The 23,928-nt window shown below is 50.9% G+C and overlaps 2 protein-coding genes across 2 annotated transcripts; one reads left to right on the top strand and one right to left on the bottom strand.

Annotated features, from left to right (window-relative positions):
- Positions 1–1,229: 1,229 nt before the first annotated feature.
- On the top strand, positions 1,230–8,185 carry SLC51B (solute carrier family 51 subunit beta). Its single transcript, XM_047739066.1, has 4 exons — positions 1,230–1,482; positions 5,376–5,588; positions 6,444–6,534; positions 7,852–8,185. The coding sequence occupies exons 2-4, from the start codon at positions 5,492–5,494 to the stop codon at positions 8,063–8,065; spliced, it is 402 nt and encodes a 133-aa protein (XP_047595022.1). The 5' UTR covers positions 1,230–1,482; positions 5,376–5,491; the 3' UTR covers positions 8,066–8,185.
- On the bottom strand, positions 8,150–22,290 carry RASL12 (RAS like family 12). The gene is given in 6 exon segments (XM_047739064.1): positions 8,150–10,047; positions 12,681–12,871; positions 13,587–13,627; positions 13,630–13,659; positions 18,708–18,764; positions 20,994–22,290. Coding segments are annotated over 6 exon segments (798 nt in total). The 5' UTR covers positions 21,097–22,290; the 3' UTR covers positions 8,150–9,671.
- Between the last annotated feature and the right edge of the window lie 1,638 nt (positions 22,291–23,928).

The raw sequence follows: 23,928 nt of genomic DNA on the forward strand, positions 1-23,928 counted from the left end.
TTTCTACTGTCTCTTGCCTGGATGGATGCCAAGTCTCCCAGCTTCTCTCTTGCTCTTTTACAATCCATTCTCCACACCAGCAAGCCAAGTGATCTTAAATAAATGTCAGTCAGACCACGTCACTTCCTGCCTGGTGATTTCTCCTTACATCCCAAATCATCCTGTTTTATAACGCCTTGCATAATCTGCTTCCGTCCATCCTCCAACTTTATATCCTGTCACTTCCCCTTACTTTTTTTTTTTTATGATTTTATTCATTTATTTGTCAGAGACAGAGAGAGTGTGCATACACAAGCAGGGGGAGTGGGAAAGGGAAAAGCAGGCTCCTCACTGAGGAAGGGGCCTGATGCGGGACTCAATCCCAGGACCATGGGATCCTGACCTGAGCTGAAGGCAGACACTAACCAACTGAGCCACGCAGATGCCCCGGAAGTAATACTTATTGAGTGAATGAGTTTCAAGACAGTGAGGGGCTGGAGTTCCATGCAGGACCTTGTTTCCTTGTGAGGTCTCCTTTCCTCTGCACTATCCTCTGCACTATGCTGTAATCCACACTGTTAATTAGTATTAACTCAAAGAGGAACTTGGACTTCTCACTTGATCTCACTCAACCTGTTGGCTTATTTGTGAAATGGGAACTCTTTGCTGACCCAACTCCAAAGGTTGCTGGAAATGTAAGGAGCCAGGAGGCAGAAAAGCCCCATAACAATCAGAATCTAATGAGTCTGGCCTTACTCTGCTTCCCCACCAAGTCATCCCCACCCCCACACGATCCTATTCAACCTAGCCTAGCCCTTGAAAGGTCTTATTTTATAGCTCCTTATAGAGAATTTACACAAGGCCATGACCTTCACTGTGAGAAAGCACAGGCTATAAAAGGCAAGGCTTGGCTCCCTGCACTGTGGTTAAATATTGATAAGAACAGGAAATAGAGACCTGGGGTGGGCATACTACATACCCCCAGCCACAACAGAACCCCCAGACCAAGGGTCCTCCCCAGCCCAGTCCCTGACCTGGAAAGAGAGAGAGAGAGAAAGAGAGAGAGAGAGAGAGTGTGTGTGTGTGTATATATATATATATATATATATATTTTTTTTTTTTTTTTAAACTCAAGGTCGACATATAAGAAGGAAAGCATGGAGCTCCTGGTTCTTCTGGATCATGAAAGAAGGAAAGCACAGAGCTCCTGGTTCCTTCAGATCCTGAAGTCAGGTGGAGTCAGTTTGCCACACCGGGGCTGCTCACTCAAAAGGTCATTCACCCTGGAGTGACGGAGGAGGCTCCAGGCCTGGGTGTGTGCTAAGGGCAGAGCTCTCAGAGGGGCCCCATGGCCATGGGCTCTGCAGCCCTGCCCCCGTAGATGACAGCTCTGCGGAGCGCTCAGGTGCAGAGACCAGCTGGTGCTCCTGTGAGAGAAGGACCTAGAAACCAGTGCTTGTTCCCAGCAGCAGATCAAGGCGGGACCCAGAAGCGGGATCCAGGGTGAGTGTCTTCCACCTCCCATGGGGATGGGTGGCTCAGGGTCTTTGACAGGAATGACAGTCCAGCAGTAGATGGTTAAGGCTTGTGTAAAACACAGGAATTTCCCAGAGGGGCCAAAGGAGACATGACGACTCAGTGCATTGTGATATCCTGGGTAGGACCCTAGAATAGGAAAAGGACATGAATGGAAAAATGAAAGCCAAATAAATCTTGAAGTTGGGTTAATAATTTTTTTTAAGATTTTATTTATTTATTTGACAGAGAGAAAGATCACAGGTAGACAGAGAGGCAGGCAGAGAGAGAGGGGGAAGCAGGCTCCCTGCTGAGCAGAGAGCCTGATGCGGGGCTCGATCCCAAAACCCTGAGATCATGACCTGAGCCAAAAGCAGAGGCCTAACCCACTGAGCCACCCAGGCGCCCCTAAGGTTAATAGTTTTTTAGAAGCAGGTATATTAATACGATGCTCACTCTAGAAGGAACCTGGATAAGGGCTCTGAAGGAAATGTGTCCTCTCTTCCTGTGGCATCTAACACAACCAGGGAGGGCTGACTCTCAGCTCGAGACCTGGAATCAAGTCGTCATTTTTGATTTTTTGTTGGTATATGTTTATTATAACAATATTATACAATTAAAACAAATTTTTTTTTTTTTACCACCAATAAACAAGGATTTATTTGGAAATTTCCAAATCTGCCAGAAGGGGCTCTTGCCAAGCCCTGGGGTCCACCCTCCTACCGATCTCCAAAGGGCAACAATGGTAACTCCCCGCCTCCCCCTTCATGCCTGTCTGCCCTCCATTGAGCACACACGCCCATATCTCTGGCCATGCCAGAGAACTGGAGTCCCCTCCGAGGAGGCTCTACCCCCATGGGCTCAAGAGCTGGGGAGGCAGCCCTCTGGCATCGAGGAGATGATGGAGGCCAGAGCCACTTCGCATGGATTGAAGAAAGAACATATATGGAAGGAGGCACCGAACAGGGTGAAAATTCCAAGTTGCCCCTGTACCAAAAAAGTGGCTCCCGCATAGAAAAACCTGCTTCCCACAGAGTGCAGGCACCCAAAGGAAAGGAAAAAACCAGCAGCAAGGCTGGGCTATAGGCATGGCAAAGAACTTTGGTTTAGGAAGTCTAGGAAGAACGTTGAGTTGTGCTCCTCTTCCTCACCCAGTGCCCCAGAGCCAGCTGAGACACAGACCCCAAGGGGGTCTGCAAACAAAAGAGCCAGCAGGCCTGGGTCTGAAATGTTTCCATGACAATGTCAAAGTACAGGCTCCAGCAGAACTTCTTGGGCCTGCCTGACTGCAGGGGAGTTGGGGAGGCATCTCTGGTGAACCCACTTAAAGCCAAAGGATAAAGTAAGTATAAGGCTTTGGGGACCAAGCAACAAAGAATCCTATCACTGCGTTTATGAAACTATAGCTGGGGAGCAGAGGGTGACAGAAGACATCCCTCACCCCATCCTATGCCTATGTGTCTGTGACCCCACATTCCCCTGTGGACATCAGCCCACATGCAAATTTGTACTCTTCTCTGATTAGTTTTAATTCCACTGTCTTGCTCACTGTAGCTTTATAGGAAGTTTGAAGTTGGGTAGCATCAGTCCTCCGACTCTGCTCCCCTCCTTCAATGTTCTGTGTGTGTGTGTGTGTGTGTAACACATACACATACATACACATGTACGTACATACATACCTTCTCAGGAGCAGAATTGCTGTGTTGTGGGGTGTGTATACTTACTTTGGCTGATTTGCTCTCAGGATGGCTGCCTGTCTACACTCCCTCCGTTAGTGCCTGAGGCTATAGCCCAGAGCCCCACCAACATGCAGAATTACCTACCTTCCAAACCAAGTCCATTGAATAGATGCCAAGTCCTATTTCATATTTCTTTTTATTTTATTATTTATTTGACAGAGATCACAAGTAGGCAGGGGCAGGCAGAGAGAGAGGAAGGGAAGCAGGCTCCCTGCTGAGCAGAGAGCCTGATGCGGGCCTTGATCCCAGGACCCTGGGATCATGACCTGAGCTGAAGGCAGAGCCTTTAACCCACTGAGCCATCCAGGCGCCCCTCATTTTTCTTTTAATTTTATTCTTCTGATTACCAGAGATTGATCGTTTCTTCATATGCTTACTACCCTTTTGGGTTTCCTATTTTGTAAATTGCCATTTACATCCTTTATCTTTTATTAGGATTCCTGTCTTTTTCTTGTTAATTTGCAAGAATTCTTTGTATACTCTAGATAACAGTCTTTTCTTGATTTTGAGCATGTAAGTATCTTACCTCTACTGGAAATGTGTAGGGATAGTATTGATAGTATTATTCATTGAACAGATAATCTTATTTTCCCTATTATTTCCTTTTTTGTTCTTCAGAGGACCTAGTAATCTGCCTAGACAAATTAACGGGAGGCAGAGCCAGAGGAAGGGCCAGCTCCTTAACTCTTAGCCCAAGGCTCACTCCCTATGGTCTGCTCTCCTCAAGCCGGGAGCCCAGAGCAGCTGGAGAATCAGCTGTCACAGCCTGGGCCTAGCCTGGGCACAGACCTGGGCTGTATCATACAGTAGCCCCATGAGCCTACTGGGCCCTTGAAATGTGGCTAGTCAGAACTGAGATATGCAATATGTGTAAAATTTACACCCAGTTTCAAAGACTTGGTATGAAAGAGGTAAAATATCTCAACCATTTTTATTTTTATTTTTTCAAGATTTAATTTATTTACTTGAGAGAGAGGGCACACAAGTGAGAAAGCACAAGCAGGAGGAGAAACAGAGGGAGAAGGGCGCCTGGGTGGCTCAGTGGGTTGAGCCGCTGCCTTCGGCTCAGGTCATGATCTCGGGGTCCTGGGATCGAGGCCCGCATCGGGCTCTCTGCTCGGCAGGGAGCCTGCTTCCCTCTCTCTCTTTCTCTGCCTGCCTCTCCATCTGCTTGTGATCTCTCTCTGTCAAATAAATAAATAAAAATCTTTAAAAAAAAAAAAAAAAAAAAAGAAACAGAGGGAGAAGCAGACTCCCTGCTGAGCAGGGAGCCTAACGTGGGGCTCAATCCCAGAACCCCGAGATCATGACTCCAGCCGAAGGCAGCTGCCCACGCAACTGAGTCACCCAGGTGCCCCTCAACCATTTTTATACTCACTACATTGACATGAGAATACTTGGGATATGTTGGATTGAAGAAAATATGTTGTCGAAGTTAATAGCACCTACTTCACTCATTTGAATTTGGACAGTGGAAATTTTTAGGTTAAGTAGTAATAGTATAGGCAGTGCAAGAATATGTCCAGATGTGTGGCTGTTTGGGACTGACAGAGGTTTGCGAAATACCACTGAACCTGCTTGGTAGGAATGGGAACGGGCTCAAATTAAGGAGAGGATTTATCCCAGGAGCATGAGTTCAGGTTCTTACGTGGTGCCTGGCTCTCAGTGGCAAGTGCTGGCAGTGACCTCTGTCTGGCATCTTCCTATTCTCAGCTCCAGGTCATAGGTGTGCCCATGTTCAGGAGAGAGACTGACAGGCCTGGCCCTGATGGGGACACGGGGGCCTGTTACTGGCTGCCACACGAAAATCAATGGTGAGAGGTGGGACGATTTGCTAAGGAACCAGGGTGACGGAGCACATCGGGCTGCAGAGGGTGCTGGACAGGGAAAAGCAGAAAATGTCCCCTTCAAGGGTCCCTTAGCCTGTCAGTGACTCAATCCTCAATCCCAGGTCAACGCTTTTCTCCACGTGTAATAAGTCTTCCTAAAGACTTGAATGACTCCTGCATTTTCTGCCTCTCCAGACTCCACCTGCCCCGAGCTTGGTCCAGCAACTGTGCGCCAGAGGATAGCTGGGTTTGGGCGGTCACGGAGGTCAAACTGGGGTGGGCTATCTGGTCATGCTCTCTGCTTTGTTTCCAGTGATCTTCAGGGCTTTGCTCAGAGTCCGGAAATTAGGGGGCCAGGAGGGCAGCCGGGGAGCCCAGAGACCTAAGGATTTTGTTGTCAGAAACGGATCCCATCCAGGAGCAGGGGGCATGGACCACAGCGAGGGGGTCATCCAAGCCCCAGCCGGTACCACGGTGCCTCAGGAACTGCTGGAAGAAATGCTTTGGTTCTTCCGGGTAGAAGATGGTAGGTGATGCGGGATCAGGGGTGGGGCCTGGCTGAACCCCCCCGACATAGCTGCTTCCTCCAGTGAGGCTGCATATTTCCCCCTAAGGTGGGAACTGAGGCCAAGGGGTCTTAATTCCCACGGGGGTCTGGCCTAACTGCTCTCTCTTCTTCTCAGAGCGTGGTCATTCATTTTCGTCATTTATCGGATCACTCACAAATATTTATTAAGTTCCTTCGGTGCACCAGGCACTGTTCTCAGCAGTGGGGTTATTCTGCCCTCTGTGGAGCACACATTCCAGTGAGAGAGAAAATAAACAAGACAAATGACTAAAATGCATAGTATGTGGGTGATGAGCAACACGGAGAAAAATTAAGCACAGAAAGGGAATAGAAGGGTAGGTACCATGGTCAAGGAAGACCTCACTAAGAAGCTGACATTTGAATAAGGGCTTGCAGATGAGCCCCGCAGATTATGTGGGGGAAGAACATTCCTTGCCAATGCAAGAGCCCTGGGGCTGGATCCTGCCTCATTTTGGTATGGTGTGGACACGTCTCATTATCCAAATTCAGATTAGCCACTTTCTGTATTCTCTGTTGCCAGCTGTGGGACACAGTTTCACTCCCACCCCTTACTTGCCCACTCTCATTAGATTAGGACTTCTGCAGAGCAGAAATTGTCCCTCCCTCTCCCCCTCCGCCTTACTGGAGGTCCCATAGGGCAGGGGCTAATCTTCATTAGTCTCTAAGGCACCTGGCCTACCACAGGGGATGACTGATGCCATGAGCTGAGTCTGAGCCCAAGCCCCAAACCTGAGTGGGCCTGAGGGGCACGCAGATTCTCCTCAAGGCTCTGTTTCGTGTGTCCTTCCCCAGACTCTCCTTGGAATTACTCCATCTTTGCACTGGTGGGTGTGGTGGGCTTGATAAGTTTCATCCTCCTGGGAAGGAGCATCCAGGCAAAGAGGTGAGGAGCTGGTCTGGGGGTGGTCTCTGAGGGGTGGGGGGATCTGCCCTCCCAAGGGAAATCTAGGGAGTGGTCTTCTAGGGGTCTTGGCTAGCCACCCTTTGGGATAGTAAAATGCAGCCTTACAGAATCTATCCATCAGAGTGATGGATGCTCAGCGTGGGACATAGTGTGGGAGCACAGTGGTGGGATCTGGGAACTTCAGGGCAAAGAGAGAGAGGGAGAGTGGGCTGAGGAGGCCTTCTAGACTGAGGGACAGAAGGCACCAAGCTTGAGGTGCTGGAGAAGGAGGGCCAGCCCATATGGCTGCAGAATGTGATGTGGGGAGGGAAGGCAAGAGGAGGGAAGGACCCAGAATGTATGGGTCCTACGTGCCATTGCAAGGAATTTGGGTTCTAGCTCATGTACACTGGGGAGCCAGAGACTGGCTTTGCACAGGGACATGAAAGGTCTATTTTAGCAAGGTTAGTATAGATGTAGGATATAAAAGGAACCAAAGAGGTGTAGCTTCTCAAAAGGTGATCTTGCCTTTCTTACCCTGTCAGGAAGCATCGGCCTCAGCAAGGTCAACTCAGGGACAAAGTGGCTGTCCATGGGAGCAGCAAACACTGAGCTGCTCCCCTGGTGGCCTGAGCAGGTCCTCTGGGCAGTCAGCCATTACCACAGCTGGGTCCCTCCCCTATGGCCAGGAAGCCTAGGGGTATTTTGAGTAAAAGCACCTTCAGAGCGATGACACTTGGGGGAGTTACTGGAAGAAAGGCTGGGTCTTCAATGCCAGGTTAAGGACATGGGCAGTGGGGAGCCACTAAAGGTGCTTGAGCTGAGGAGTAATGTGTGCGCACCAGGGTTTTAGAAACACAATGGTATGTGGGGCTGGCTTGGAAAAGCAAGCACCTAGAAGCAGGAAGATTGTCAGGAACTTCCTGAAATATTTTGTCCAGCGTTGAGGTGGATAAAGGTGGGGATGGGGTAAGAAGAACACAGAACCCAGAATCAGGAGACTTAAATCAGGTCCAAAGTATGTGAATCTTTGACCTCTCTGAACTCCATTTCACGTGTAAGGGGAGCAGGGGACAATAATAGTTAAGCTCACGGCGGCAATGAAGATTTGGTGAGATGATGCACGGGCGAGAATAAGCCATTTCTCTGCCAAAAAGAACACCAAACTATTGTGGCTTTCTCCCCTAACAGTTCCCAGAACTGCCTACAGGAGTTCCCCTCCCCCAAGTGCTAATCCACTTGGGAGACCTGGTCCTGCCCCCAACCCAGTACCCCCAGCACAGGGAACCCAGATTCAACAGTTTTCTCTCCTCCCAGAAATCAAAAGCTCCTGGGGAAAAACAAACCAGAAAAACATATTCCAGAAGTCCAAGACGTGGCTGAGGCTGAAACCAGAGATGACAATAAGCTGAACACCCTAAGAGAGACTTTGCTCTCAGAAAATCACAATTTAGGCCAGGTGGAAATTAAGTTACAAGAGAGAGATGAATCACTGGTTCTCCTTCCAGACCCACAAGAATCGGAGACCTAGTGAGATTTCAGAGCCCTGCCCCATGTCGTCGGCAGATAGATGAATGAACTGCAATCAAACTAATATTCTGTTACGGGGGGGGGAACCCGCTTTTTATTAAAATGCTTCTGGAAGTGGGCATTTGGAATTGCATAGTTTGTTCAAACAGTGGTGTTCCAACACAAGCGGCTTGGAGCGAGAGTGTGAAATCCATAGCCGGCCTGTGGGTCTGGAAACCTGGCTAGGACTCCTCATGTGGTCTTGAGGAGTTCACAGCCTCCCTCTGACCTCAGCTTCTCCATCCACAGAATGGGGCTAAAGTCTGGGTTAGAGTTGTTGTTCTTAATCCAAGGTCCTAGAATTGCCAAGAGCAGGGTTCCGAGCTTAGAATCCCCTTCCCATCCTTTCCTCCTAGCAGAGCCCTCCCGTTTACCTGCTTATCTCCTGGGTCCAGGAGAGATTTCCTTGGGGCCAGGGGCCCCAAGGTAAATAGAGTTAGAAAACTATAGATCCTGTACTAACAATGGGATCCCAAGAGAGTGTCTGAGCCACAGTGTTTTTCTATCAGCTGTGGCAGTGACCCCAAATAATGTATGCAAAACCCCCTTCTGTAGAACCCCAAATGCCTTAGCTTCTATCTTTCAAAAGTGGACTTTGAACATTCAGACCCCCTGTTGAAGTGTCCTGCTACTGGGTCCTGCTAGACCAGACTACAGATGGTGTACCGTGTTTCTACCTACAAGCCTGGGGCAGGCTGACAGTGCCAACTGGGGGTCTGATAACCCCAGTTGTAGGCTCCCGGGAGTCCTGGGTGCCGGTCACTAGAATGACTTTGTTCTGCAGCTCTGATCATTAGACTTCAGGAGGCTGGTCCTGAAGGTCTGTGGAGAGAGTCCTTCACTTACGCTGGGAAAATAAGGGGGCCCTGTCTCTGGGGAAAAACACAGTGGAAGCTCCCTACCCCAGAGCCCCCAGTCCTCACTGAAAGGCAAAGTACTGGAAGTAGCCCTTCCTGGGAATTTTGGTTCCATAGCCTGTCGCATAGGATTATTTGAACTAGACCCTACTTGGATAAACCATGAGGTTTGTTGCCTGGGGCTTCTGTGAAGTCAGAGAACCACAGGAGGGCCGGGCTCAAGCCACACCCCCACCAACCTGTAGCCGCTTTGCCCTTCCTGTCCACCAGGTGGTGCTAGGATCTCAGGGCTGCTCCTCCTGCGGCCTGTTCTCGGGCACGCTGACGGACCATCCCAGAACTGCACACTAGAGGCCACATCTGGCTGCAGCTGGAGCAGGAAGGGGTGATGGCACCATGATGGACACTGTAATTTCCTTCCACTTCAGGCTGACCCCAGGTCTCAGGGGCTATTTCCCTTCGGGGTCAGGAAATGCAGCGGTTACCATGGAAACCAAAGCCTGGAGCAAGGAAGAGCAGCATTCCTGCCTGTCCCTCCAGCTCACACAGTGAACTGGGTGTCCGGGACATTACTTGGTGCTGGAAGAGGGGTCAGCTGTCCACCAGAGGGCAAGGACTATTCTTCAGACAGAGGGAGAGGCGGTGGTGAGAAGCCAGCCCCTGTCATGCAGCCTCGCCCAGCTGCTGAGCCTGGGATCCTGACGGGTGCCCTCAGAAGATCTTGAAGCCCTTCAACAGGGTCAGGGTGGGCGCCTTGCGCTTGCTCTGGGCTCGGGATGACTTCACAGTGACCAGCTTGGCCTGGGCCACAGCAGGCATCTCCTTCAGACTGACGGTAGAAAGCGTGTTGAAGGTACAGCTGGCCAGGCCATGCCGGGCGGTGAGTGGGGCCTGGTGGGGCAGGGCCCTCTCCTCAGAGATGAAAAGGGGCCGGGCCAGGGAATGCTTCTCCAGCTCCCGCCGTGCCTCCCGCACGGCCTCGTGGAAGACATGCTGCACGTGCTCAAAGTCCAGACAGGCTGAGACCTCGAAAAACAGGCACCCGAACTTGCCTGCCAAGGCTGCGCCCTCTGCCTTGGTGACCTGCCTGGTGGGGGAAGCAGGGCGAGGCAGGGTCAGGAGCACACATCCAAGTTGGGCCGGCCCACATCTACACTCATCTCCCCACTCACGGGCTTGGGGACCTGCAGGCATCTCATCAGTACAATGTGATAATGACATCTGCTTCGCATGGTTGCCAAAAGAATTAAGAAAGACCACTTGTATTGTGTGCCCGGTGGAGTACCTGGCGCAGAGTCCGGGCTCAGTAAATGATGGCTGATGTCACTGAAGCCAGAATTCAGGACCAAAGCATGGGCAAGGGAGCAGCTTACTGGTTAAACCCTGCTTGTGGCTGGAAGAAGATGGTCATCCCCAGCCCTGCCTCCCTCTAGGCCAGCATGGGTCCTTGGTCAGGAAATAAGCCACCCTCCACCCTGGTCTGTGGGATCAGCTCCAGAGAAAGGCAGGGATCTGGACAGAAAGGTATGAGACCCCAGAGAAGGGAGGGTGAGGTGCCTCAGGACGCCTGTGGTTGGCAGAGCTCTCAGGACTCATGCAGAAAGTGTTGCTGCTTGTCCAGGGGAGGGGCAGAGGAGAGCAAGGGTGACATTTCATGGGAAAGAGGGAAAGAAGGGGAGAGGGAACAACACCTATTGTCAGCTTTGTCCTATACCGTCTTTCCTGACAGGATTGACTATTTATTTAACTGGGGAGGTCCTGGAAGTTTCTGGCCTGAAAGCCATGGGGATCAAGGTGAGAGGAAAAAGACTGGCTCTTGGGTCATTCAGATGTCCAGAAGAAAGAAGGGATGATGGTACCCGAGGTCTTGAGGCCAAGGTTCCATTGGCTGAATCTCGGCGACCCCCCTGCCCTGCTGATTGCCTCACCGGCCATTCCTGCAGACAGTGGCACAGCCCCTGAGACTGGTGGGTATTGATGGGAAGAGGTTTTTGGCCCAAGGCTAATTTGGCAAGAACAGGGGGCTGGGAGCAGGCTAGCTTCCCCAGGGGAGTATCAGCTGGGAGAGTGACTGGGCCAAAAAGGGCCAGGGGCAGAGCATCTGGACTCCCCGCCCAGGGCTGGTGTCCTGTCTGTAAGCTCACTGCTTCCTGAGGAACCCCTTTGAAGGAATACATCATGTTCTTTGCTTTTATGATGAGCTTGAGTCTAAAAATTTCTCACTGCGGGGACTTGAATCCTAGGTTTCCAGAAACTAGCACCCCATGGACGCATACATGTCTGTGAATGGGAGACACGGGCATGTCACATGATCCTTTCTTGTGCAACAGCCTGCTGACGATTTATTGGCGGCTCGGGAACCACTGCTCTAACCCACGATTTAGCATGAGGCTGCATGGCAATCATGAGAGCACAGTGATCTCAGCTACAAGACTGACCGCATCAAATCCTGACCCACCACCAGCCTGGATCAAAGAAGGAAAGAGGGAAAACTGCCATGACCTCCTTGGGAATGAAGCTGCTCTGTCTGAGCCGCATAGTCATTGTTATTTGCTCCCAACCATCTTTGGACAATCCCTGTGGCAAAGACTGGGATCAAAACAGCGGTCTAGTTGTCCCCTTCATCCTGAAGATAGATTTAACCACCATCTAGTCTTCTGACCCCTCTTCCAGGCATCATGGGTTCTAGGATTCCTCAAAAGCCACCTTTTGGCTTTAAGATGACACAACTTCCTTCATTCCCGGAGATGGAATTTGTCTTGGTCTGAGGGCTTGATGGCTTTTGAAGCTTCCTTTAGAGGCCTCTCTTCATGGGATTGCACATCCCTTTCCCACTGCCCATCTGATTTGTTCTGCACCAAAGATCCTCTCCTGCCTTATCCCAGTCAGTGGGCCTTTAGGGTCTGGGGAAGCAGAAGTGACTGGCCATGAGCAGGGAGGGACAGATGGAAGATGCGTGGAAGGTCACAAAGGACAAACGTCAGTGGTAGAGAAGGGCACAGGGATTACCCATCAGGTGGAAGCGTCATGCTTTCAGGGACCAGGCAAACAACTGGAATGTATGGAGAGAGTGGAGGAAAGCCATGGGGAGTGGTAAGGCCTATGGTCAGCTGCAAAGAGCATACCCCTCCTCAAAGCATCCAGTTCCAGGTCTTTTAAAAACACTGCTCGCCAAGCAAAATGCTGCAGTGTTTGCTGGTAATCTGTCCTCTGGCCCAGTCTGTGACCTCTGGTTCAAGTCCAGTCCATTCAAAGAAAAACTGCCCTCAGCACCGCCAATGGTGGGAGTGAGCCTGGCGCCACGCTTGGGTGAGGCGAGAGCTGGTTGGACCAGAGCAGACCCCTGAATCTAGGAGCCAATCACAGCCTTTCTTTTCAGAACTGGAACCAGGCACCGAATAATAACCAGCCAGCTATGGGGAATGAGGATGGAAGGTCATATAGACAGGCAAGAAAGGGTGAGGCCGAGGGACACCACAAAGCCCCATGAGGACGGAAGGAGTGGCTTCTCTTTGACTTTTAGGGGTCCAACCCCCTGTGTGGGCCAGAAGCTCTTTCTTCCTGCCCTGGCCTGTCTGGAAGGCCACGCACACTGTACACTTTAACCTAAAGTTGGGGGGATAACTTTCCTTAGCAGCCCAATACCCCTGATGACAACACACAGCCTTTCCAAATGAGGACAGTGAGCCCCAGAGTTGAGGACACATGGTCCATGCTCACCTATACTGGGCCATGTCCAGCTTGTTGCCCAGCAGCAGGGCTGGGGAGCTGCGTTGTGTCTCCTTGGCGTGCAGAGCAAGCAGCTCCAGGTAGCTGCTGCTGTCCTCAAAACTCTGGCGGCTGTCCATGCTGTACACCACCAGGAAGGCGTGGGCCCAGTTCAGGTAGCGCTCACAGTTTCTGGGGGTGTCCTGGGGCAAAGGAGGGAAGCCTCGCTGGGGATGAAGGCCTTCACCTGAGCTCCTCCATCCCACCTCCCCATTCCCTCCGTCTTTGTATATTGTTGCCCAGCCAAACCCTTTTCAAAGGGGTGCTTGAGTGTGGATTTGGCTTGGTGTGAAAGGAGTCATTGTCTCTGAAGCCTCACTCCCACCACCCAGCCAGAGGCTCGGGGACCTTGGCTTCTGGGGCACAGAGCCAAGACTCTAGCATGGCTGCTGCAGAGACCCAGCAGTCCCTGGGCACTGCTGGTTTGGGGTCAGGTTGATGGTGACCCTGGGCCTCTGGGAATAATTGGTATCTAGCCCTGGTAGGGGATGGTGAGAACATAGAGGGAATGTGTGTACTGAGGGGGCCTGGGCCGAGGGGGCCACAGTGTAAACATGTGTGCCCTACTCCAGGTGTGCATGAGCATCGAGTCCCCGAGCACAGGATCTCAGAGCTGACACCAGCAACCACAGGTCTCCCCAACCCCATTTCATCTCTTCTCTCTCAGCAAATGAAAAGATTCAGGCCTGGAAAGGTCAGTGCCTCATTCAGGGTCACATAGCAAACTAGAGATTAAGTTTATGAATTCCCATCTGAGGCCTCCGCTCTGGGAGAAGGACTTCTCAGGAGGCCACACTGACTCTCAGCTCTCCATACCCTGGAGAGTAACATACCCTGTTACCCACAGGGGTAATTTACCGGGTCTGCAGTATCCATGACCCTCAGGTGGACAGGCTGGGGTCTACTGTCTCCTCGGAGCTGTAGGTGTCCTCTGCAACAGACGGCGAGCCAGGTCAGGGGCAGGCCAAGCCACTCAGTCGCAGACTGGGTCTGAGTCCCAGCCACCCTGTGCTAGACCCTGGGGGATCTATTCCAGGGCTGGCTGAGTTAGGACAAACTGGAAAGGCCTTGGCTCTCACCCAAATGGAGGACACAGACAGAACCTCCTAGCCAGGAGATGCTGCTCTACCTGTCAGGGCTCAGAGCATGAGAGGTCAGTCAAAGAGCACGCCACAGGGGATAGCATTGCGTTCAGGTCCACCCACCAAGCCTACAGGACGGAGTATGTGGCCCACAGGCTTGGTTAGCAGCAGAGCCCTCTGCGGTTGCACTGCCAGCCCATCCCTCCCAAACAACAAGCCTCCCCACCCTCTTCCCTCTGGCCACGGCCCACAGGAAGCCCCCAGTGGGAGAATGGATGGGAAAGAAAAGCATATGACATATGGTGGTGGTGGTGGTGTGTGTGTGTGCGTGCGTGACTCTATTCAGAAGTCCCTGAGAAGGTTTACAAATAATCCTTACCAAGTAATAGTAGAGGACTCTAGTGTAGTCGAATATTTTATGTTGGACATGTGGAGTCACACCCAAGCTCAGCTACCTTTTAGCTATGTGACTTGGCCAAGTCATGGCAGTTCCTTGAGAATCTGTTTCCTCACTTTACAGTGGAGTAACATGGGGCACCTGGGTGGCTCAGTTGGTCGAGCATCTGACTCTTGATTTCGGCTGAGGTCATGATCTCAGGGTCCTGGAATCGAGCCCCACTTCGGGCTCCATGTCCCTCTCCGTCTGCTCCTCCCCCCAGCTCTCTCTTCCAAATAAATAAAATCTCTTAAAAAAAAAAAAAGTAAAATGGGGGTAACATGATAACACTGCCTAAAAGTATTCCAGAGTTTACTCTGTGCCAGGCACTGTGCCAGGCTTGTCTACGCACCCTCAGAGGGCTGTGTGAGGACTGGATGGGCCCTTAGGCACGGGGCCTGGCACACTATAAATGCCTGGTCAAGGACAGTGGGGACTGTGGTGCTCCTGAGCTTACAGGGCAGGTTCACATTCCTAGGTGATTTTTTTTTTCTTTTAAATAATTTTAGACTTATGTGGAAATTGCAAAATAGTACAGAGAGTTCCTGTGTGCCTTTCCCTCTGCTCCCAGCAATGTTAACACCTTACATAACCATAGTACAGTGATCAGAAATTGCAATTGGTACCATACTATGAACTAAACCACTGACCTTATTTGGTTTTCACGAGTTTTTGTTTTGGGGGGGTTCTCATGATCTCAAACCTGAGAAAGTGCAACTGGCCAGGCGTGCAAAGAGGACCTCATTGTCACATTGGCCATCATTCTCCCTATCTCTAACCTTCCTCTATGCCACTGGCCCATGTGTGTGAGTGCACTTTGCTGTCACCTTTCTCTGGATGCCCCTGTGCCCCAAGTGACCCCAAAGAAGACCTCTAAGGGCAGAACTAGGGCCCTCTCCGCCTTCCTCCACCCCACCCGAACCTTGGCTGAGTTCACAGCCACTTGTCTCTGAGAGTCCCTGGCAGTCAAGCCAGGCCTGGACACACGCCAGGTCCACTAGCAGCCAGCAGGAATCACAGACAGCTCCCATCCCCAGCCTGTTTGGGGACTTGGATAAATAGCTGCTCTTATTCAAAGATTTAAAAAAAAAAATCTAATGGAAAATATGCCCCAAACGTTTAACTATATTTGGTGCAAGAAGAGCTGCTCCTAGATGCCTACATCTTGTTCAGATTTTTATTTTCCTGCCAAAGTTGCCTAATGCCCCCCTTTTAGTTGCTCCACACCCCCTCCCCCACCCCAAAACAGGCACTGTGTCCTTCCCAGCCCAAGGAAAAACATTAGCCCAGTGTTGGTCTCCTGGGGTTCCTCACAGCAAATAGCCTTTCAAGGTTACTGTTAGCTCCACTGAAGAGAGAGGAAGCCCAGAGGAGGAGGGAACTTGCCCACTGCCATGAAGCACCCCATCAGTGGAAGGAAAGTGAACTCAGGTCTTCTAGGCTGGGCTGCCTCCCTGTGGGGACCCCCTCACCCTCTGCTCAGGGGATCAGCTGATCCTCCAGCTCTATCTGGGCAGAGTACAGGGGAAGAGCAGAAGCTCCCAGTCCAGATGTGGCACACGCAGGAGTGAGCAGGGGGAAGCCTCGGAGATCATCTTATCCAGCTTCCTCCTCCTTAGCAAGCGAGGTGACTGGAGGTGGAGGGTCCTTTCCAAGTTACAGTAACTTGTCCTCTCATCACCAAGTCCTGCTCTCCAGAGCATTCTGGGGTCCACATGGGCTTCACAACTCCTCCTTCTAAATAATATTCCAAGGACTTCCATGCTGAGAGAAGTTTCTTTTCCCAAACTTTCCCCCTGATTACCCAATAATACTCTTTTAAAGGTACTAAAGGCATTCTTGTCAGTGTGTGTAGGATGATGCCTCGGAAATGGTGTCCATGTCCTTGCTGGAGCAGGATGAAGGCAAGAGAGGTGAGAAGCTGTCATTCTGCCCTGGGCAAGCCAGGCAAGGTGCCCCAGCTCCTGAGAGGAAGCTCTCCAGGGGACCCCTGCCCCTTCCTGGAGCACTCAGCACAGGCATAGCCTTTCCATAGACACTGATTCTCTCAGCTCCGACCAGCTCTCCCAGCCACGACCCTGACTCAGATGCGGCACAGGCTATTGGCCCCATCTTCCAGATGAGGAAACTGAGGCTCAGAGAGCCCAGTACCACACACCTCTGATTCCAGGCCTTCTAGGGCATTATGCTGCCCTTATGGGAAAGCTGCTGGAGTGGGACCCATCTTCCTTTGTACCGAGGTTCTCCATAGGCAAATCACTGAGCCCTCTCTGCCTCAATATCTTTACCTGTAAAATGGCGATAATAGTTGGAACTCTTCTTTAAAGGCTAATCCTAAAACCAAAATTCAATCTCATGTTTGAGAGCATCTACGTTGTGCCTAGTACTGTACTCTGTGCTAGAAATGAGAATAAATAATGCAGGTCTCCATGCTCAAGAAGCTCACTCTAGGTTCAAAGAAGACCTCAGAAAAAAAAGAAGGAGCTGTTTTACATGTCCTAGTGGCTAACCCTTCCCTTGGATGCTCAGACCTTTCTCCATAGAAAGAAAGGTCCCGGTCCTGGGGTCCCCATATTGCTGTGGCCAGCCATAGGACAGTGGCTGGAATGTTCAGATGGTGGGGCAGAACTCCTAAGACATGGCACGGGCCTCCCAGAATGCTGAAGGAGAGGTTCTCGTCATCTCTCCAGCTGACAGGCTCTCAGGCCAGGGCGACTGACCGCTGTGGAGCTGCTCCCCACCCCTCTCACCCCCGGACAGTGTGACCACGCATTCCGCTCTCAGGTCAGAACTCCAAAATTACTCAGTCAGGAAGCCCAAACCACCACTGTACTAGGCTCTTCTGGAGGGACCCTGAAAGAAGGGTAAGGAATGGGGTTAGGGAGGAAGACACTTAGAGTCAGGCTGCCAGAGAAAATACAGGATGACCAATTGAATCTGAATTTCAGAGAAACAGCTAATATTTCTTAGTATAAGTATTCCCCATCTGAGCTAGGTAGAATATGTGTTTTGAGGAACCATCCTTGGAAATCTCCATTTCCCCCTTCCCAGACACCCCTGCTTGTATGCCTTTCCTTTCCACCTCCTCCCTATCTTCCCTTCCTCCACTCCATCTGATTTCATGTTCTGGCCTCTCTCAACCTCTCTTGGCTGGCACACAGTTACACCCTGTGTCCCACTCCCATGCTAATCAAATAGACTCAATAGCCCTGAGGTCCATTCCTGCTCTGACACTGGGATTCAATATTCCAACCTGAACTGAGGGCACCAACAGGCTCAGGGGCTCTTCCCTCCAGATGTCACAGTGCCTTCCACAGAGGCATGCTGCGGCCAGTGCTGTCTGTACTGCTGCGTTTCCAGTCTGTGCCCCATCGCCCTGCATTTCCTAGAAGGGCCCTCAAGGGTCCCACAAGTGCCTTATTCAATTCTTATGAATGGGAAAAACCATCCAAGACTGCAAACCCCCATTTTCAAAAGGTTAAGCATATCCAAACACACTATTTTTCTCAGGAACAGTTTGCAATAAACAAATGTTATAAATGTAAACTTAAGGAAAGAGGAAGGAGGGGCGCCTGGGTGGCTCAGTTGGTTGGGCCTCTGGCTCTTGATTTCGGCTCAAGTCATGATCTCAGGGTCCTGGGATTGAGCCCCACAGGCTTCATGCTCAGCAGAGAGTCTGTTTCTCCCTCTGCCTTTCCCCCTGCTTGTTGGTTTTCTCTCTCTCTCTCTCAAATAAATAAAAATCTTAAAAAAAAATAAAAGAGAGAGAGGGAGGAAAAATGGACATGGATTGAGTGTTTACTGTGGATCAGATACTAGGATAAATCTTTTACACGTGTTCTTTCTTTAATCCTCACAGTAATTTTCTGAGACAGCTACCTTTATGCCCATTTTACAGATGAGGAACAGAAGCTCAGAGAGATTAGGTTATTGCTTCAAGGTTGCACAGCCAGTAAGTGGCAGAGCTAGGGTTTAAACTTAGCTCTGACTGACAACAGAGCATCCTTTCTTCCAATAGACCATGATATGTCTATAAAACTAGACAAGTTTTCTTGTGTGGTTCAAAAATGGGTCAGAAGCCAGTAACACTACAGAATTTCTCAAGCGTTTTGTCCAGCTTTTCTGAAAAAGTACATCGAGTGACCATTTTAAAGAATAATAATAGTTACAGACGTTCTGCTATTTTTTTTTTTAAGTCTTACCATTCCTCATATTTTAGGGCAAATCAGCCTCTCTCAGTTCTCTTAATTAAGCCAGTTGTCTTGGGGTGGGCTATGGAAGGATGTCTTTCTGGCACTTAAACCATGTTGTTCCATGGGCTGAGTCATCCCGGTGGCTCCTCCCCTCTGCCACCAGATGATAGATCCTGGTCAGGCCTGGGCCCACCACAGTGTAGTGACGTGTGTTGCAGGGATCCAAGTGGGACAACAGTAGGAGGAATGGGAAGGAGTCTTTTCTTACCCAAGTTGGGGTCATATTCGCTGATAAACCTCCTGGTCAGAAACTTCACAGTCAGAGCTGCGGGAAGCAGAAAGAAGTTGGCTCAGTCTCCCCCCACCGTCTCTGGCTGCTAGCCCCTGGAGGTTGTCCCTCTCATTTAGGGAGGCCTTATCTAGCCTCTGTGACTCCTGGCTGACACTCAGCTCAGCTCTCTGGGGGAATGTGTCTGGGAGCTGAGGACTTGGTTTGAGAAGCTCAGCAGAAACTAGAAATATGAGGAACCATGCCCCTCCAATTGCATCCTGGCATTTTTTTTTTTTAAAGATTTTATTTATTTATTTGAGAGAGAGGCAGTGAGAGAGAGCATGAGCGAGGAGAAGGTCAGAGGGAGAAGCAGACACCGTGGAGCTGGGAGCCTGATGCGGGACTCGATCCCGGAACTCCGGGATCATGACCTGAGCCGAAAGCAGTCGTCCAACCAACTGAGCCACCCAGGCGTCCCGGCATTTTTTTTTTTTTTTTTAAATGGCAAGAAAAGTCATGAGAGGCAAGCCTAAGGGGTATTTATAAAGACTTGAACTGGGGACACCTGGGTGGCTCAGTTGGTTAAGCATCTGCCATCAGCTCAGGTCATGATCCTGGGGTCCTGGGATCTAGCCCTGAGTCGGGCTCAATGGGGAGTCTGCATCTCCCTCTTCCTCTGCTCCTCCCCCCTGCTCATGCTCGCTCTCGTTCTCTCTCAAATAAATAAATAAATAAAATCTTTTTTAAAAGAAAAAGAGACTCAAACTGAGGGGTCCAGGACCCATGTTACCTTAGGGTCAGCCTGGTAAAACTCAAACTGAAGGGAGATATCTCCCACCCTGGTCAAGTCGTGAAGATTCTGGAATGGGGGGCATCTATTCTGGTTCTGGCTATAAGCCAAAGAGTAAAAGCTGAGTTGATCAGTCTGTGATCCCCGGGAGGAGTACGAACACTCACGTCCCAAGTAAACACCCTCCAGTCCTTGGTCCCCTATGTCTCAAGTCTTGGCTCTGTCTTGCGCTTATGAAGAATGTAAAACTTAAAATGAGGTTCTGCCTGGGTGGAATTCATTAATAGGACTCTGATTTTGTTCAGAATTTAGCCACATAAAGCCCAGGGTCAGCCAATTATTATGCTGGACTCTTAAAAAGTAATGTGATATTTTAAAGAAAATCCTTATAATTCTTTCCCAGGATTCCGAACAGTGTCATTTTGCAAACTACTACCCAGGGAATACATACTTTAAAATTTAAATTCCTTCATACATGTAGTTCACTGGCTAAACGATACTAATAACAGAGCTACAGACACAGTTTGATTTTCAAAAGGAAGAGGGCAAATCTTTTCTGTAGGAAAACATGATTCAGAGTCCCCTCTCTGAGTCAGGGGGCTGGTTTCAGAAATGGAGAGTAGGATCCCATGGAGTCTCAAAGAATACTCTGGGGAAGGAAACATAGCTAACAGCCCACGTCCAACAGTCACTAATGGCTGGAACTGTAACAGCCCCAGGAGGAGCCCCTCTGCCCTCCTACCTTCAGCTGCCTGGGACTGTAAGTGGCAGCGGGGCAGGGCTGAACCCTTTCTCTGGGTCTCTGCCTGTGGTGACGCCCTCCCCCCTACCCACCTGCGCTCAAGTGGTAACTGAAGATCTTGGTTCATCAAGAACAAGTCCCAGCGGCCTGGGACCTAGGTCCAACGTGTTTCCAGAAAGTCAAGAGAGGTCTGACTTGAAACAAATACGTTTAATAAGAATGCACACTTTGTTCCATTCCAGGGAATTGGAGTGAGCCCCTCCCTGGAAAATCCCAGCAGCCAGTGACCTCTACCACCTTCTTTCATCCCCGGCCTAAACCAAGGAATAACAAGGCTGTGACTAAGCTCACAGGGGCCTGGGCTTGGGATTAGTGTCTAACAGGTCCCTTTGGTGCTAGTCCCCAAGGCTGATGGGGGCCCCAGGGAGAGGAGATGGAAGGTGCAAAACGGCAAGGGAGAGATCGGCTGAGGACCAGGAGACACCGAGACAGGCAGAGGGGAGAGAGATACCTAGTGTCACAGACAGAAGGGAAGCAGGCGAGGAACCGAAGACAGATGAGAGATGGAAGAGCTGAGGACAAAGTAGAGAGAGCACCAAGCAACAAAGAAACTGAGGCAAAGAAGAAAATCACACTGTCTGACCCAACGCACCTGGGTGCAGAAAGCCCCCAAAGCCAGTGAGGGAGCCTGCCTGCAAGTCCACAACGTCCCCACCCATCCCTTCCCTTTGCCCCCCCCCCCCCAACTCACCGGACTTGCCGGCCCCTCGACGTCCCAGAATGGCCAGATTGACCTCAAGTGGCGCGCTCTGCGACCCGCTGCCCGCGCGCGGCTTCCCAAACACGGAGGACATGGTGAGGCTACTAAGAGGGACACGGGTAGTCAGTAGGAGAGCCCCGAGCAGCGTGCCCGCCCGTCGGGGCCCAGCAGAACGAATCGCGGGATCCCCTCGCGCTCGCGGGCTCGGCCCCGTCGATGTCCTCGCCCGTCGAGCGCCAAGCGGGCTGCGTTCCCGCGGCCCGGCCCAGCCCGGCCAGGAGGAGGAGCCGGCGGAGGCCGGCGGGCGGGGCCGCCCGGAGAGCCGCAACACTCCTTGTAAGGGCTGCTGGAGCCCCCCGCGGGGCCTGCTCACCCCCGCTCCCCACCCTGGGAGGGAGCTCCAGACCGGCCGCGCACCCCACAGCTGGCTCCGCCTCGAGGGCCGGGCACTGTCACCTCCCGGAGCGCCCCTGGACCCTGCAGGGAAGGACAAGGACCAGAGAGGTGGCCCTGGGTAGGGGGCTAGAGGGGAGGGATGTTTCCAGCCTTATCTGAGCCTCGGCTCAATCTCTTACCACCTCCAAGAAAATTCACTCCTTCCTTTGTTCTACCAAGCTGGCCCCGCCTCCTCCTCCGAGAAGCCTTCCTGGTTCAACTCGCAGCTTTGGCCTTTCTCTGGGTCACAGTTAGAACCAGCTCAGCCCTGGCACAACACTTCCCCCACCACATTACCCTGCTCTTCGGTATGGGGACTCAGGGATCACTGCAACCCCCAGGCAGAACCCTGGCTCCTAGGAAGGAAGGAGCCTTAACCAACATTTCATGGTCAGTATGGGTCCAGCTTCAAGAAACTTAACCCATCCTGGATTAGTTTTCTCATGCGAGCTAATGAGTTGCATGTGTTTGAAGCCTAGTGTGCAAATGGGGCATTTGATTCTAAAACCTGGTATTCTCTCTTGCGTATAATGATTCTAGGGTTGCTGGACAAGCCTGGGAGGGGTCACCTGTCATTTTTGGGGGGACCCAGGGTAAATCTGGTCATGATGGACTCAGAGCAAAGGGAAATCCAGACACTTAGGATCTAGTGCCGCTCTTCACGAGGTGACCCTGGGCAAGTCACCTCACTTCTTTGAGCATTGGTGTCCCCATCTATAGTACTAAAGGAAGGGGAAAATAAATCCAAAATTCCATGATGTGATTCAGGCCTAACAGAGAGTGACACAACACCAGGTCTGAGTACTTTCTAGAAGCCAGTGGAGCCTCTCTTTTGAAATATACTTCATGGCTAGAGTGGGGGTGGGTAGGATATGGGAGTCTCAGAGACCTCTTACTGCAGCCCTTCTCCCTCCAATGCCCCCCTCTCCAACTCCCCCTCCTTGCCCCAGTTAATCTACCCACCCACATGAAAAAGAAACCATGGAAAGCCAGATCAACAGGCAGAGTCTGGGGTCAGAGCCTCATGGTACTAACTTCTCAACCAGGAAGGAAAATTATGCCCCCCCCCTCCCCCCCGCCCCGCATAGGACTTGAATACTGACTCAGCCTAATTGTATTTGTAGGAGATAATGCTAAACCAGCTGTGTTATTAAGTCTGTAAAGTGTTGGGAAAAATCTGTTTGGATTACACCCTCAGGCCAGAATCACTCACAGAGCTAATCGCCAAGGGTTTTCCTTTGAGTTGCAAATGGGAAAAAAGTGGCAGTCAAGTTCCAGCCACCTTCCTGGGCTGGCCCCAGTCTTGTTAGGACAGACTGGTTCTGAATGGGGTTTATTGGGAGAGAACCAGTCACATCAGAGAACTCCTGGAGAGAGGGTAAGCTGTGGAGCTCTGTAGGCCCCTGTAGGGTATAAACTCTGTAGGGTATAAAGCTCTGTAGGGTATAAACTTGGGCTCTGTTAAAGCCCTGTTTGTGTGAGGCTAAAACCAGCCACTAGATGGGCACTGCAAAGAGGTAGGTTCGAGCTTCGTGTGAACCATCTGAGCTGTCCCTAGTTACAAGGGATTGTTTTTTAGAGGAAGTGAACCTTCCAACATTGAAGGCAACCAAGGAGGTGACCACTTTAAAGAGGTGTTGTAAGGAGACTCCATCATAACTTGCAGGATAGGAAGAGATGTCCCTTAACTCTCATCTAGGTCAGAGATTTAAACTAGCTGCCAGCTGGTTACTCAGGCCCTTGGCCTTGACTGCTAAGTGCCTGAGGTCTTACCCTCTTATGATGCTTGGGAGGAAAACAGTGCCAGTCTCACAACTGCAACCAGTCCCTTTCCCCAACCTCTGTCTCCTCCTCTGGGCTGCTTATCCACCTGGAAGCGCCCATTGTGGACTGGAAAGACCTTTGGAATCAGCCACTTACTGTCAGACCACGGAATAAGCTACTTTGCTCTTCTGGGGCTCAGTTCCTCATCTTTAAAATAGGGGTAATATTAAGGGTTAGAAGAGATGATATGAAAGTGTCCCACCCAGAGTTTGGCCCATGGCCCAAAAAAGCAAAATGATAGTTTCCTCCACTCCCCCGGACATGAATAGCACATACTTCTCACCCACCAAGAAGCCACAATTGTTTAGCAACCAGTAGTTTGGACACTGAAAGTCAAGAGAGATTATTCTGCAAGAGCAAGTAGCCCAACCCTCCTTATCCCCTACCCCCAATCTTCAAGGCTCTTATGAGGAGCCCTGAGGCATTCAAAATGAAGATGATGTGGCACCTGGCCCAGCAGTGAACTTGCAACAGGTGTTCAATAGGTGTCTCTGAAGTGAATGAGTGGGGCGTGTACAGGTCTGATTGGTGGGGCCTGTGATGATTTCCAGATTCCAGGTCCTACCCTTGTCATCCACCCCCCAGGAGCCACTTCCACATAAAGCTAAGCTTTTGGGAGCCCTGTGTGACGTTGTCACTGTATTCCATTGTGTCACTGTATTCCATT

This window comes from Lutra lutra, chromosome 7 (assembly GCF_902655055.1).
Source record: "Lutra lutra chromosome 7, mLutLut1.2, whole genome shotgun sequence".
NCBI classification, from domain to species: domain Eukaryota; kingdom Metazoa; phylum Chordata; class Mammalia; order Carnivora; family Mustelidae; genus Lutra; species Lutra lutra.